General features: G+C 35.9%; 2 protein-coding genes across 4 annotated transcripts in view; both read right to left on the bottom strand.

Annotated features, from left to right (window-relative positions):
- The window catches only part of Pkcdelta (Protein kinase C delta), a 34,686-nt gene extending 23,292 nt beyond the window's left edge, over positions 1–11,394 (bottom strand). The window contains exons 1-4 of one of the 3 annotated variants that reach the window (XM_073084998.1): positions 11,153–11,394; positions 6,339–6,445; positions 710–911; positions 212–341 (exon numbers count right to left, since the gene is read on the bottom strand). In XM_073084998.1, coding sequence (XP_072941099.1) covers positions 212–341; positions 710–911; positions 6,339–6,445; positions 11,153–11,245 — 532 coding nt within the window. In that variant the 5' untranslated portion in view covers positions 11,246–11,394. Of the gene's footprint in view, positions 1–211; positions 342–709; positions 912–6,338; positions 6,446–6,688; positions 6,743–6,926; positions 6,960–11,152 lie in introns of those variants that run through there. The other 2 variants (XM_073084997.1, XM_073084996.1) reach the window with 2 other exon arrangements.
- A 509-nt stretch (positions 11,395–11,903) lies between these two features.
- On the bottom strand, positions 11,904–16,301 carry LOC140750704 (odorant receptor 46a). Its single transcript, XM_073084398.1, has 8 exons — positions 16,113–16,301; positions 15,904–16,033; positions 15,014–15,218; positions 14,400–14,687; positions 14,151–14,250; positions 13,949–14,053; positions 13,368–13,523; positions 11,904–12,092 (listed from the first exon to the last, which is right to left on the bottom strand). Exons 1-8 carry the CDS (start codon positions 16,299–16,301, stop codon positions 12,045–12,047), a joined length of 1,221 nt encoding a protein of 406 aa, XP_072940499.1. The 3' UTR covers positions 11,904–12,044.
- Positions 16,302–16,392: the final 91 nt, after the last annotated feature.

Raw genomic sequence — 16,392 nt, forward strand, 5'->3', positions numbered from 1 at the left:
AACTGATTTCAACGTAAAGCCATGAGTATAGTGGAATATTTTTAAACCTCTTGATATTGAGATAATTTGGTTTGAATTTAATTCACTTCATAACGATAGATAATAAAGCCTTTATTTTTAAACGTGTTTAGTGTTTACCAAGCCGGACTTGGACCTCGTGGTCAAGACTTTTTCATTCTGAGAGATCCGAGTCCAAGTTGATGATATATACCTTCACATTTGAGTCCTTGTTTGAAGAATCCATAAAGTAGCGCGCCACAGTGATCGCAGAAGGTAGGGGACATAAACTGATGTGGACGGAATCGATGTGGCACATCTACTTTGAAACGCTCTCTCAGGTACTGAAACAATATAGCTATCGTTAATTTAAAGTAAATGATTAATAATTAACTTCGTAACTTCGTAAGTAACTTCGCACGCTTTTAAGAATCTTTGTTGAACACTTAGGCACGTCGGCTCCTAATGTTTTCCTTCATTGTGTAAGTATATGATAAAATTACCTTTACTGCTTTACTATCACGGAACTATATGATATTCGTGATGATGAAATAATTCTGAATTCATTTATGAGCTAATCTACTATCTTGATATTTATTTCTGCCTCATTACAACTGTCTTAAATGTTGATAATAGCCATATAGCTAAGGTAGTCTGCTTGATCGTTAACTTATTACTTAAAACAAAATAAATAAACATAATATATAATCACCACAGTAGCATCAGATTGCGCACTGGAGCCCGGACACTTGCCGAGCAGCTTGTTGTGGCAGCGCTTATGGACCGCGGTCTGGCAGGCCACGCAGCGGTACCCCTGCTTGCCGAAGCCCCACAGGAACTCCTTGCAGAACGCGCAGAACGTCGGCTGCCGGAAGAACTTCGCCACAAACCGGTGGCCATTCACTTCATGGATTCTGTAACGAAAGATATTTTTTTTTGTCATTATACTTAATTAAATAATGGTAAGATAGTCACGATAGACAGTAAGATAGTCAGGTAAGTACGATTCGATTTGGGCGGTAGCACCGCTGTTCTACCTCTTACAAGCGTGCATGACGCTGAATTCTTGAGTTTTGGTGGATTATAACACCTGCGTTGTGTAGTGGTAAACTTATCAGTCTGCTAACTCTGCTAAGGATTCATTATTTTCAAGCTCTACGATGTAGCCATTAATCTACCTAATGCTACGCGTACGAAAAAATAATTTACGCAATTGATATACAAATATATGTCATTTAAGCAATATAATCCGTTCCCAATTTTGCAAAATATTCAAAATTCTCATAAATAGGTATTTAGACAAATTAAGATTTATTTTCCTCAACTCAATCATTTCAATAAAAATAACGAGGAAAATTCCTTGATCTAAATTAATTAAGTTTTAAGCGTCCACCCACGTATCTTTGTAAACATTGTTGCTCTACAAACACGTGCCCCGACGTGTGTTAGCAACATTTAATTAAGTAATAGATTTATTGACTTTTATGTATGTGTACACAAATACTGCACACAATCCCGTGCGGTGTGTACATCGTAACTCATCTATATTACTAAATTAAGAAACGACGGGCGCAGTTAGGAATCTGGTAGCCGTTTGTAGCTGTTTCAATACTTTCGTATATTTCCGAGAACTTAAATTATCAGTCTCTGTTGCTGTTATTGTATAGAAGTCTTTAACTCTCTAACTAATGTGAGAGACGTGTAAAATTAAATGAAACGAAATGAAATCAGAAACAAGCGCGGAAATGTTTTCGTAGACCAAACCGCGTAGACTAACTAATGTGTCTCTGAAACAATTTTTACATAAATTTGTAAAGATAGCTTACATAATAGTTTAGTTCTGATTGAGACAAAAATGTAAAGCGATAATATGTTATTTACTGACACTAATGGCATAACTCTTTATACCAACTCTATTTTTTCAGCGCTTTATACTTTTCTTAATTCACATGTACACATATATTAGGTAAATTTTGTCTATAGAATATATCCTTAAAACTGTGAAAGTTAAGATATTTTTGAATTACACCTAAAATAAAAGAGAATCGTGCATTTTCTTTGTTGACGACTCTATATTCATGTAATTATTTATACTACACATTGATATTAAGATTTAAGCTTTGATGCAGCGATACGTGCCTAAGCATTGACTTTAAGTAGCGTACCTAACTAGCTTTTTTTTTTCGAGGGTGAAACCTTCAAAAGGTACCCGACGACGTGGGAGCGACGCAGGGTTATGTGGGTTTTTTACCGCACTAAAACGGTGGCCGTCCTCAGCGATTGGTGGAGAACTCCGGGATCTCCAATGGAACACAACCGGAGTTCTCCGAGCGCGATGCCCCGGTCGGGCTCTGCCCTGGGGGGAGCATTTTACGCTCCTTCCACACACCTGGTGTTTACGACGGCATGTGACCACATATGCCGCCGTTCTTCCCGGGGTTGCTCTCCGGACGGTTCGAGCTCCCACTCTTGCCGCCGGCGGAAGCCCCCTTTTAGTCGCCTCTTACGACAGGCAGGGGATACCGTAGCCCTATTCTAGTCCCGGAACTACAGGGACAGTACCTAACTACCTAGTCTTCCAAAATCCCAGACTACTTACAGAATTATTTCTACTTGAAAATTAATAGCGGTTTAGTTATATATAATATATTAAGGGCGTGGCTATGAGACTGTTAGAATATTGAATTGTACCTACCTAGTACGTATTTAAAATGAAGTGCCAAAAAATTTTTTTAATATAATGGCAATGTCTAGTTTTTTCCTAATACGTACTTCATATTTATTCGCTTGTTAGATATTTACGTTGTTAATAAGTAAGTAGATCTCTGCGATTAAAATTACATGACGTAGCTTAAGTATTTTAATTTTAAAATGCAGAATATATATACCTTCGAACGTACCAAATTGTTACCCTAAGATCCTTCAAATTTGTAACGGGAGACATCAGATCCAGATTGATATACGGTCTAGACTACACGCCACACTAGCAAATGTTGTTGTTTACTTTCATGGAAACTTTGTCATTTTTCTCTTTCTACAACAAAAGCGTTGATTTCCGCTTTCACCGACTTTAATGGGTAATTTATAGTGCTAACGTTATTTTAGGACAACAATGTTATTTTGAATATGTCGTATGGTACGTGTCGTTACTGATATGTGGGTGGATCCAAAGGCGATGAGAGTTTAATGTCAGGGAGCCAAGAATCTAAGACACGAGGATGCGGGATCGAAGACTAATCAAGCATCGCTTGCTCGACATTCAGGGCGGGCGTGGGGACCAACTGGTACAGTATTATTTTATAATTTTCAAAAAGTTAAGTCATAAACTCATAAATTTCACTTGTCATTTACATCCGTTGCCCCCTTTTATCGTTCCGTTTGTCGCCATCACAAGTCTTTGTAAATAATTAGCCCGTCTAATTCTATTCTCGTTAGTGTATCATTACCCACTTATGATTATTTTTCATGTCGCTCTATTTGTGTCACTATTGAATATCTTACTAACTGGTGACTTTGTTACTGCGAAATAATATTCAATCCATTTTTATGTAAGTACTAAGTACCTACCTACCTACGAGTATGAATTAATACATTCCAAAAGGACTTTATAGGGGTAACAAAAATAAAAGTAATATAATCGTAATTGTATAAAAACTTAACCATAAAATGTTTCATGTTATTCAACGTGGCGTGTTTCAGCAATAATAGACCTATGTGTTTACATTCCAATAATAACAATATGTTTCATTGTATGCGAAATCGCTGAAATAAGTTAAACTAACCTACATTACAAACAGGAAGTAGAGAAACGTCGTCAAAACTCAAATTATTTCATTTATTTTACATTGAATCTCCTCATTTATTCAAGAAAAATAATTATGACGACGATTGATGACGTCACTTATTTATTATTCGCCTTTCATAATCATTGGCATGACATCTCGTATTATTCTATCATGTATTATCACCTATATCTAAACAAAACAAATGCGGGTTTGTGTGATTTAATATTATGACTTGTACTTAATTTATAGTAATACACATAGATTAGTAAAGATTACTCACTCCTAACAAGAAAATGTACCCAGTTTTGAGAATTGAAATTGCGTAAAAACAGTTTTGCCACGTCTCTGTGCTAAAAGGTCCCTAAAATATTTGAAATAATTATTTATTTATTATGTAAATTACGTAGTATTAGTTATTTATTCGTAAATTTTCTCTAAAAATATTTTTATTTGTCAAGAATTCAAAAAAAGAACTTACTAATAAGCCGTTTGTGGCTTCATTCAATTTCAAGGCGGCGAAGTATCTTTACTAATGTATGTTAATACATTATGTAATTCGAACAAAAAGAGCCCCAAACTTTTGAGACTTTTTAAACGGCGATAGTTAAGTCGGATCTTTAATCAGTTTGAGAAAGTATTGAAGTGCGCACATTACAACGTTTGGGTATCACCAGATAAAGGGTTAGATGGGCTACATTGTTTTTTCGCCTTGGAATTTTTCTATCGGCACACTGTCGGCCGATTCTGAATTAGCATTGTACTCTTAATATCACCAGCGCGTAGGTAGATACTGCCGATTGTTTAGCCGACCGACTTCTGGGCGATATTATATTTTAGATATATTACGTATTTTTAAAGGTACCTAACTCTGTTTTAAAGCTGCGTGCCAACTACGAAATCCTTCGAGACCAGGTAACAAAGTAACAAAAAATCTCGTTTAATCAAAAAAATAAGAGATCGAACGAAGAAAAATATTGAATATGAAAAAAATTTAAAATATAAACATGCTGAAAGCTTGCCCTTGTATGCGGCTTAAGTGAATATAATGGCGGGATAATACATTACGTATTATGTAACGACATTCTCATAAGACAGCTGATTTATTATACTACCATTGCGCTTCAGAGTTAGTGACCCAAGTATGCTCGTAAAAGATTATTATGTGCGCACACTATCTTCATGATCTCGCTTGCGTAGATACAATGTGCATTCCAGTGTAACAAGTTGTTTTGTAGACATTTTTTTTGTACTGACTGTATGTTTGAACAGTTATTTTGCAATTAAAGTAAGCCTAAACCCAGTACATTTCACATCTGGTATTAAGCGACCATCAAAGAATTAAATATAAACCATATCAGCTGTATTTTGATACGTAGCGTATCGGAATTGAGTGCCGTCTAACTTTTGCATTCCTATTTATGCAATTATTATTTATGCAATTGCCATCATATTCGATGTGATCAAAGCGCAAGTTAACAGCAATTATTGAAAATTTACTTACTGTGATAAAGAAACAGAAATAAAGGAATTACATATTTTATATTATTTATAACGACGAAAACAATCAGCGACCCGTTATGCTACGCCACTGACTCTACTCGTATTATTTCGATGGCGGTGTTCGACTACATTACAATCTAGCCTGACTGATCAGTTCTGGATCGGCACAAAGATAGAAGAATTTGTCGTCAATAAAATGAAAAAACGAGGTATATGCAAGTACAATGGAATATTTACATGATTCCTTTACAGAAATAACATAACGCTATAACAGCCTTCTATAAGGAACATTTTGCTCTATTTCGTTGTGATCTGGATGACATAGAAATAGAAATCCAAATAGGGTTATAAACCCAACTAAGACAAACATACTATTTAATTGCTAAAACTATACCCGCACGCATACTATGCAGAATGTCAGTCAGACTGCCAAATAGCTATTTTAGTTATAGTTATGGTATACGTACGAGTATTAAAGTTAATGTTATGGTGAACAAACTGCTTTGTTGTCGTACATTTCTGTTTGTTATGAAGTTCATTCATATAGAAACATTACATTGTTTTAGCAGTAAATTGTGTTCAAATACGCTACAATATGCTATTATCTGTACTTATTCCTATCTTACATCATTCATTAAAGTATCGGTGTTTTCTCAATAAAATTTAACTACTCGTAAATCGTCTTTTTATTCAATTTGCGCTTTAAAGGGTTACAAAGATGTTATTATTTTCATGTGAACCAATATTTTCCGATTTATGTAGTCAGCTTGTATCATGTAGGTATGCCTTATAGGTATTTAAAAAATATGTAAAAACGTAATACACTGATAATTATATTATTATAGTGCTACATTTATGCCAAGAAAAAGTATATTAGTACGTAAACTGCATTTCATAAGAAAAACGAAAAGTGCGAGATCGATATGTAAGTACCTATGTATTTGGCACGAGTTAATATCAAAATATTAAAAATACCTTAAGATGATAAACTTTATGTGTGACTGATATTTTCAGGATTCAATTGTATGTTTGTTATAACAAGGTTCATATGCTCACTTGTGGTGTTTGATGGCACCGCGGCGCTGTGTGATGCGCTTGCCGCGGGAGCGACGCACCTCGTCGCCCTCGACGCACCGCCCTAGGCCGCGCCCTACCGGCAACCACTGGAAAATATACAAATTATTATAAGTTGTTTTTTTCTATGATATTTTTATTGAAATGTAAGTCATTAGTCTCATAAATGCTGGGTAGATGTTCAAAACACTTTGATGAAGAATTCCATTTATTTGTTCATTTTATTTGTGACGTATATATTTTTGTATTTCAGTATAACTAAGCCATTTATTCATGTTCATTTATCCTGGTATTAAATCTTGACTTGATTATATCATGTTAATTTAACTTACCGTGCAAAACACAAGTAAGCAGCATGAACTAATTGCCATGCTTCGTTTACTTTGTCTAATTTTTGTCTTCGTCTTGGAGACATTTATGAATGTCAATGTTTACCTAATTGTACTAAAACAAGTATTGAATGAACATTGACTTTAGAAATGTCATAATACGACAGAAACGTGAAGTTCGCAAAATGAGCTGAGCCAAGAATATTCGTAGCTGCAAAAGATAAGACATAGGTAAACATACCCGAAACAGAGACGACATCTTTCGACCGTGATCGCGGTTTCTCGGTACATCGCCAACTCAGTCGGGCGAATGCCCCATGATTGTTTACTAGTTAATTATCTATAATAATGTAACTCTTACAGCGGAAGGGACACTACTAGATACAACGGTATTTGCACAGAAAGCGTCGCAACCTCAAGGTCTTTTTTGTAAATTCCCTGGCACTGGCATGCATCCGATTGCAGCTTTAATGCGTGTCCAATGGCCAAAGTTGAGATTTTGTTTGTCATATCAGACGAGATCGTCGCGACAACCATCTGTGACTCACTCATATTTTAAGTCATTCACACTCGCCTTCCGTGAATCAATATGCATTACTACTACTACTACCACTAGTACTACCGATTGGCAACTAAATAGGCACTAAAAACTTGACATGTGTATAAATACTGTATTATTTCACACAACAATTAACGATATTTATTAAGATCGACAGTGATAAAATAAAACGAAAGTCTTGAGCAAGTAGGTATCATTAACTACATGCAATTGTTATTAATTTACGAGTATATTCCATGGTTACATGGGTCTATCACTATATACCCTTAAATCACTCGAGACATTGGGTGGCCTTCGAGCAGTCGGTTTCCACGGACATTCTTGCCACGGACGTGCAAGACGTGGAATGAACTTCCTCCCGAGGTATTCCCGGAGCGCACATAGTACATGGGGCTCTTCAAAAAAGGTGCAAAAAGAGCTCTCCTTTAAAGGCGATGCTTTGGCGACTCCTCTGGTGTTGCAAATGTCCATAGTCAACGTTAACTACTTTCCATCAGGTAGCACGTCTGCTTTATCGTCAGGTTCAAATATAAAAAAAGAGTCTCCGTATAGAGCATGGATAACCACCCAATAAGAAAAAGTATGTTATTCGCACTTGAAAACATTACCAATCTCTATGTTATGATATGCCGTTTCATGATACAAATTCATTTCATAAGAAGTATAAATTCGTAAAATTAACTTCTATAAATGGAAAAGCTACTTTTGTTCAGAGTGGTATAATATACCATTCTTCAGAAAAATCATTATACTTAAGTAAATAATATTTATCAGATCTATGACAGCACGAAAGTGTTTCATTATTAGGGAAGAACCTTTTGTGCAACACCAATTTTAAATGCCTTGCTCTTTGTGGCATTGGCTTATCGTAAAGGATATGTCAAGTTACAACATCCAACGCGATAATTCCTTTGATAGTTAATAGTTAACAGCTAGCGAGTAGCAACAAATCATAAGCGTTTTCCTGCTTCGGAGCCTACATTTGCCAGTATATTTAGATTATAGACTTTTATTAAGTATTACTTACTTACGACCCAAAGTGAGTCTCAGCCTCCGATACTAAGAGACACCATTTTGGCCTGTCCTGCGCCATATCCAGCCAGTTATCTACCCGGAGCTCACGCAGGTCCTTCATTACTTCATCTTTCCAGCGATATCTGGGACGGCCGACTGGGCGTCTACCACTCGGCCGTCCCAGGTATGCGCGCTTTACCGCCCGATCTTCCTCCATTCTCTCAAGATGCCCGAGCCAACGGGGCAACCAGATGGAGGAAAGGTCGGTAGTACAGCCTAGCTATCTACTGGCTAAGCCCGAGGGACTCGCTGACCAAAGTAGGATGTGGTCCTCCAGCATTTCGGGGGTTGTGCGGCGGGTTAACACCCCGCCCACGTAAATATCTCACGTTACGAAACCGATACATAGAGAAAAACGGTCTTTATTAAGTTTTATGTAACTAAATTCGCTGCTGTTCCAACAGTTTTAGATAACATCAGGGTGGTTCGAAACTACCAAATGACATATTGATCGATATTTGTGTACACCTAGAAGGAAAATACAGATATTTTTAGTGTTTTAGTTAGGCCTTCCCATTTGCGAAGGAACACGTGTGTCACAATGTAACAAAACCCTAGTGGTTACAAACTAGATCTCTGGATAGAGTGGTCCGAAGTTTGAATCCCAGACACACCGAGAATTTTCAATTTATGAACTCATTAGAAATTTATTTATATCACATCACGAGGGAAGTTCTAAAGAGCAACTGAATTTTTTAAACATTTTTTGATGTCCCCAAAGGTGTGTGTACTCTACCAATTCGCACTAAGCGAGCACCGTGTACTATGAGTTAAAATCCTTCTCACCCTTGAGAGAATACCCGTGCCCAGAACTGGGATAGTAATGGGCTAAAGACGACGACGACAACCTGACACGCAAAAAGGATCATATTTTGATATATTGTGTATACCAAAATTTTGTTAAAATAGGTACCAATATCTTCCTTCTGTTTCTCATTTTTTCCTAAAACATATAATTTGTTGTGGGTAGCATGTAGGTACCACATGTACATTGTACATTCATGGATGTTTTCACTGTGAAGGAAATGCTTTTTGTTCCATCTTACATACATCTTGAATGAAGGTGAAGAAATTTAAACTTCATAGCAATTATCATTATGTTCTATGCAAGCATTACCAAGAAACAAATCGACTGATCGTGAGAGTGGTGAACAGTGAATCGGGCATAGTGAATCAAGGTTGAGTGGCGTAGTAAATGCATGGATATAAATAGAGGGAACTAACCGCGCACACGTTAAACGTTTGATGGAACCGCTGTTCGTATTGTACGTCATGCAGGTATCACGCAGCGAATACATACACATGTTTAAACGTTTAGCATAATTTACAGCGCACGTGTCATACCTCCTGTAAACAGATCGCCGTGGCTAGAGCGGAGATAAATGGAAAGGTTCACAGGATTGGATCGCAATGAATCTATATAGGGAAAACAAACAGTATTCAAGTATTGGATTGTCTAGCTTTGCTGCGTTCCGCCAAAAACGAGTATGTGGGAGCGTGTTCTGTTGTCATCCTTTGTTTCTTTGGGCTTCCATTTGAAAATTACACTGACATCTGAGGTACTGAAGTGAGGTTCAGGCCAAATATACCATCTGAATCGAAATATGTTTCTTATCTTTACAAAATTCGTAAGATTTCTTTCATTTGAATCAAGATTCTTAATTAACGTAAGCCCATCACATATTTCCAATGAATTATATATATTTTGGTTTACTTTAAAGTATAAATTACCTACCTTAGAGTCTTACCAATTCTTGTATCTCGAAACATTTAACTGTGGCCCTGGCCACATACGATCAAGAATACCTCCTTAAGTAGGGGTACACGCTTTAGCTATTTTGATTTTCAGAAAAAAATATAATCACATAATGAGGAAACCATAAACTCTTAAGAAACATTTTCTCTAAGGAATGAGTAGTGTAGACCTATTGATATATAACTAACCTGTATTTCTCGTAGGTGGGTACCACGTGCATTTAAGTAGATATATGTAGATATTTCTTATTGTTAGTACCTATTATTTGTATTTTATTATTAATATTACTGGCAACCACGACTCAGTTATTACAGTGTCGGTATATTATTAAGTTAATTATATTAGAAGCGAAGTAGGTATTTCAAATCAATGACCTGTGTGATTGAAACCAGATGGATAACTGTAGAGTACTTGAAGACTAACTTTCTTCTGTACCACTGATGCTCAAAGCTTATCTTTGTATCTCTATATTTGAATACGCACATACCTAGTTGTTGCACTTTACATTTACATTGTTGTTGCTTTAAAGAAGCCGGTCTCTACCAGGTATTATATTATATTTGTCTATAAATGAATGCGAATAAACAAAATTTAGGAAAAATTGATATATTTAAATAAAGACGACAAAACTTAAATAACTTTATTATGTAAACCTCAAATAAGTAAATATTTTAACTTTAAATTTTTAAGTAGGTACCCACATGTAACAAAACTATTTCCCCAATTGAGTCTTAGGTATCTTTTGCGTTAGTTATACACTAAATAACCTTTTTTGAAGAACTTGTATGAATGCATGAGTAAATTAACAATAAGATAATCAAACATTCACTACTTCACGCTAACGAGCCATAAGAATATTATAAATCAAACGGCTAGCAGAAACTGTATGCAAACAATGAGCGTTTTTATATACTCCAGCATCGCGAAAACTTAACAAAAAACTCGTTAAATCCTCGGCCATCGTTGATAATAAAGCTCCTATGCTCGAAAGTAAACATTTTAACCACTAAACTCGTTACAAACAAAGGTGATCCAAATTTGTTTGTAAATGATGAACGTAGTTAGGTTAAGAACTCACATCGTCGGCTAGAAGGCGTTGGTATACGGGCGGGCGCGCGCGCGGCGGCGCGGGCGAGGTGCGGCGGCGCGCCCCCCCGCCCGTGAATATCATCGGCGCGCGCGCATGCCGCCGCCGCGCTCTCGCCGCTCGTGCCGCCGCCCGCCCTGCGAGCCGCCCGCCCTGCACGCGCGTATTTATAAACGAAATTCCACACGCGCTATTCGCGGCCGGATACAACTTTTTACACGACTTTCGGCACTTACGACGTACGGAGCACTGAAGAGGCGGGCTCCTGGTGGATTGTCTGCCGGAGTTCGTGACTCAACCGCCGCCGAACGTACAGAATGAGAGTTTAAGCGATACACAAAAATGCGGTGCTTTAAATAATTACAAGCTTACGAGAACACTGCAGCGAATAAATGATAGAAATGTATTTTTAGACCAGCCAAGTGTTTATTACTCCAGACATTCCAACAATAGATGATGCGAAACATTATTTGGAGATTTTTATTAGTTTAATTGATTTAACTTAATAATACTTAAATTATTAATATTCATAATAATCAATTAAATGTGCATTGTGCATGTGAACTGTTATTATGCTTACAAAGGTATTATTTGCTTACATGTAACATTTACAATATATTTTATTCAAATTCAAATTAAAAATTCATTTGTGAACTATAGAAAATACATATTTTAGTAAATGTTGCAGTGCGGCATGGCGTTAATCCTTAATAGCTATCCGGCAACACTACCGCAGTTTAATAGTTCTCATAATTTCTCCGAGTGTATGTAATACAATTTTATCATTTCCAATTATAATCTGTAGTTTGTTATTTTTCGAACAATATTTTCATGTCGTGGAAATGCCTAGAAACATAATGAATATATTTGCGTTACTAAGAGATTATTTTCGTTCTAAAAATGTAAATAATGTGTAGGACGACCGCAACACCTGAAACAATAACAACAAAATCATCATTTTACTGTACCTCCTGCTTCTTTGGTACTACTATTGGGGCGATTAGAAAATAAAACTAAATATTTCTTTGCCTGAATTCAAACAACATAATAAAGAAATGTCTAGAAACTGACCATCACTGAATTTGTGTTACGTAGGTACTTTTGTTTAAAAAGCGTGTAAAAACATGTGTCATTCTTATTATATCCAAGCTGAAAAATAAATGTTTCAGACGGAGATTGTATAAAAAATACCAGATAGGCGCGAGATACCTACTCACGACGTTAAGTAATGTGAAATTGAAAGCGAAGACTTTTTATTTAGGCTTATTATTTCTTCTATTTACCAATAATTTTGAGATTACAAAATATTTATTAACACTGAATGAATTGCGAGAGAGATGTATTGTTTGAGTTTTAGAGTTAGGGTTTCGACAGATTTCATATCTTCTGTAGATACCTACAATATTTTACTTCCCATTTCATGAGTGCACGCTATTTGCGTTTTTCCTAAAATCTTGGTAATGGGTTTAAATCTGTATATTCGAAGAAGAGTTTATCACGTTTATTGTTACGAATGATGAATCAAATACTAAAAAAAACAATGTAAATATACCAGTGCCGTATTTTGCTGGCTAAATAATTGTTGTGCGAAAATTTATTTTGGGATGGACATGCCTGTTTATCAGACGCTAGTATTTATAAGAATTGTAAATTATATTTCGTTAAACTACTGTGAACTAAAAATAAAAAGCAACAAAATGTAATGTTCTATTTGCTTATCAATGTCTAAAATATATTGTTGTTAGGTTAATTTTTGTACATTGATTGATATTTTGCCATTGATTAACTAGTTAACTACCAACGACAGCTAGTGAACTGTTAAAAAACTTTAGTACCCCACTGCTGCTCAAATGGACAAGTACGTATTGATAGGTAAGTGCCTAATATAGGTAGGTACTTTGGAGAATTCGCAGCGACTTAGGCATATAGGTTTCCTCGCTGTTTTCCTTTATAAAGCACGTGCTTGATAATTAATTCCTCAAACGCATATACTCGTAACTTAGAAAAATCGGAAGTACGTGCACTAGCGATTCGAAGATTCGATTCGGTAAATGTATTGTACACTAATAGGGTTTTTAAAATGAAGGGTAGATTCAGGTATTTTGAATTTATATTGATCAATGTGCATGTACGACGATTAAGGTGTTCTTTCAACTGTTTTAACTGCAAAACATTAAACAATAAAATATTTTTAGTAATGTCTAACCGCGATATATGTTTCCAAAGACATGGGCACGATATAGGCCGTCCGTGGCTCAATAGGACGATGACATCTCGCCATGATTATCAGCAGGTTGGAGCGAAATTGTGGGGATACGCACAGCCAGTCAGCGCCGTACACGGATTGTGGTACAAAATCACTCTGGAAGTCATAAAATATTCTATTAACTTCAACACACCCGCTTCACAATATAACCCGCACCCAAATATAACCTTGCGAATATGTTTATTCTTTTAGCCAAAACTTTTTAATGTAAATTAGTAAGTAGGTAGGATAATCCCTTTTCGTAAAAGTCGTATTAAAATTAGGTCTGCTGTAGGTAGGTATATAAAATTAAAGTAACAAAATATACCTATGCCTACCAAGTGTGTAGTCACAGACCTGTATCAAAACAAATACAGGTCTCTGTGTGTAGTACATCTTTTACTTTATAATAGTAGTACTTAGTAGCCATTTTGAAATCAATAAAAGACTACAAAGCAGTTATTTTTCTTTGGTTGCTTAATAAGTTTGGAAACGGAATCTGAGTAGTACCGACTCTATGTGAGTTATTATTAGTTACTTACCTCTACTTTTAATTGTGTACCATAGTAGCAATAAATGAATAGTTGCGCGAGCATGCAACCAAGATACACAGCCATAGATACAAACTCCGCAGAAAGTATGTGTAGCTAAAAAAATAACACCTCCATTATATATATTTACTACTTGATTATATATACGATAGGTTTTACAGAAGTAATATGGTAGGTATATGATTGTACTTACACCAATAATTTTGTACACAGTCATACAAATCACCCAGGCCATGACAATAAATTGAACTAACATTGCTTCGCCGAATATAGACTCTACTTCTTTAACAAACCTGAAAGAATAAATCAAAGAAAGTTTTCCTTACGGAATACTGATATTATTGCAAATTTTGCACTAAAAGTTAGGTGCCATTTTATGATTCGTTACTTTTATAACATTCAATATACATAGGTTACTATAATTTCTCTTTGATTTACGTACCAAGCAATTTGTTCATAATGTTTCACGCAACTCACTAGTCTTTCCTTTAAAAGACCGCGGTAGTTTTGATCCAAATCTCTGTACATGTTACATCTATTTGCAATGAATTTACGTTCATGTAGATTAATGTCATTATCGGAGTCAATAAAATGTTCTAAATCGAATCTGAGCATTTTTAGCTGTGTCTTGGCCTGAGCGTAAAACGCTACGATAGTACAATCCATTGAGACATTGCCGTAAGCTTGTACTACTATTAGAGCAGACATGTATGCGACGGCCAATCCAAAGCTGCAAAGAAAACAGGTGTAGTTCAAGTGACAAGATTTTAGTGTTTTAAATGAATAATTAATTGCTTCGGAACTAATAATAAATCACTCGTAGGCTAAATAGTTATAACTCCTAGTATAATGTCATCAATTACATCCAGAGATTAAGGTGACATCTCAGACTATCTATGAAGTACTTAGTCTTTATATGATGTGCTTAAATGTTAATGGGCTTATCATTGTTCTGGCTGCCAGCCTACCACTTAAGCTACATACGTACTGTTCTCACAGCTGGCTCTTTATAAATATACGAAAAACGAATAACAAGAAATTGTAATAAAAACTTACGCTGGCAATTCTGTCGTCTCGAATGGAATATAAGCCGTAAATTCGACTGCGTAGCCTAATGCCCTATTTACTAAGGGAAATATTGTCCACAATAAACTACAAATAAAAATTGCACCATGATATAGTGCCAGTAGTCTAGACATCGCCGCTCCATTCGTTTTTAATACGCCTTCATGAAACGCATTCCGGGCTGCGAAAAGTTCGCCTGTGAAAGCATACATTGAATTATATTTACATCATTGTACAATTGTTACTTGCAATGTAATATGTATTGCTATTATACACCTCTCAGAGGGCCTACCACCATCTTTTAAAAACCATCATAGTTCAGAAAAGTTTTATTTCCTCCTTAAAACATTAAAATATTCCGTCATACACAGTTGGACAAGCTTAAACCCTTATTAATTTTTCCCTTATCCATTGTAAAAAAACCAACCAGAAATTGGCATATTTTGCTTAAATAGTTAAATTTCCTGTAAAAAAGTAAAAGTATGATTAAAATAATATTGTTTTAAGAGATGGTAGTAACCCCCAGGGCCCTGTATCAGATAACCCATGGTATCCTCTTAGTTAACATGAAACTCATGCCCACATTGAAAGTTGCTGTCAACAATATGTGTAAAACCTGAATCTAAACCTATTCTCTTCCGTTTATTTGGACTCAGAAATATAGGAATGTTGATGTCTTGATGTGACTTTACCAACCTAGTATTTGTAGGAATAGGTATAACTTTACCCTTGGCGTCCAGGGTTCAGTGACCACATAACATCAAATATATGCTTTTTCTGGTTCTCGTACATAAAAAGTAAAAGCAGTAGAATTTATTTTGCGTAACGCCCTATTTTTTCCTTTGTTTGTATTCCTTCAAACAAAACGAACGTTAACTGACCATCGATGATGGTAATCACACGTTGAATGCGGCGAGCGCGCGCATTGAACGCGATCTGTTTGCCGAGCGTGTTTAATGTGGTCAGCAGTATAAACAACGTGTCCACCATCTGGTCGGTGCTATGTCGAGCCTGCAAAGAGTATTGGTTCCTGTATATATGGCACGTTGTGACCTATTTTGGAACTTAAATTATTGAGATCCATACTCACTTGCACCACACGTATTACATGTTGGAAATTATACGTGATGATTAGAAGCCATACTAAAAATCTATAACAATTATGAAGCCTGTATTTCATATAAGATATAGGTTTAAATACTTCAAAACCGATTTTAAAGTACCCTACCCTTGCCAGGGCATCAAAGTGGGGTCGAAACGAATCCACACTTTTATACATGATGGCACGACGACTACAGTATTGTTCTTAGATAAGATCAGTAAACATGTCCCTTATATGTAGTAGCGGGGATATATTTGTTTGAACAAAA

The sequence above is a fragment of the Epargyreus clarus genome, unplaced genomic scaffold (assembly GCF_041222505.1).
Source record: "Epargyreus clarus isolate Ecla_fem2 unplaced genomic scaffold, WU_Ecla_fem_2.2 ptg000021l, whole genome shotgun sequence".
Lineage (NCBI taxonomy): Eukaryota > Metazoa > Arthropoda > Insecta > Lepidoptera > Hesperiidae > Epargyreus > Epargyreus clarus.

What these genes read in the sequence shown, in the direction of transcription:
- LOC140750704 (XM_073084398.1), bottom strand. Translation starts at nt 16,301, where the DNA reads ATGTATAAAAGTGTGGATTCGTTTCGACCCCACTTTGATGCCCTGGCA. An exon ending in GAGACGACAGAATTGCCAGC is followed by an intron (nt 14,688 to 15,013) that starts GTAAGTTTTTAT and finishes TTTTCTTTGCAG; the next exon opens with CTTTGGATTGGCCGTCGCAT. An exon ending in GTACACAATTAAAAGTAGAG is followed by an intron (nt 13,524 to 13,948) that starts GTAAGTAACTAA and finishes TATGACTTCCAG; the next exon opens with AGTGATTTTGTACCACAATC.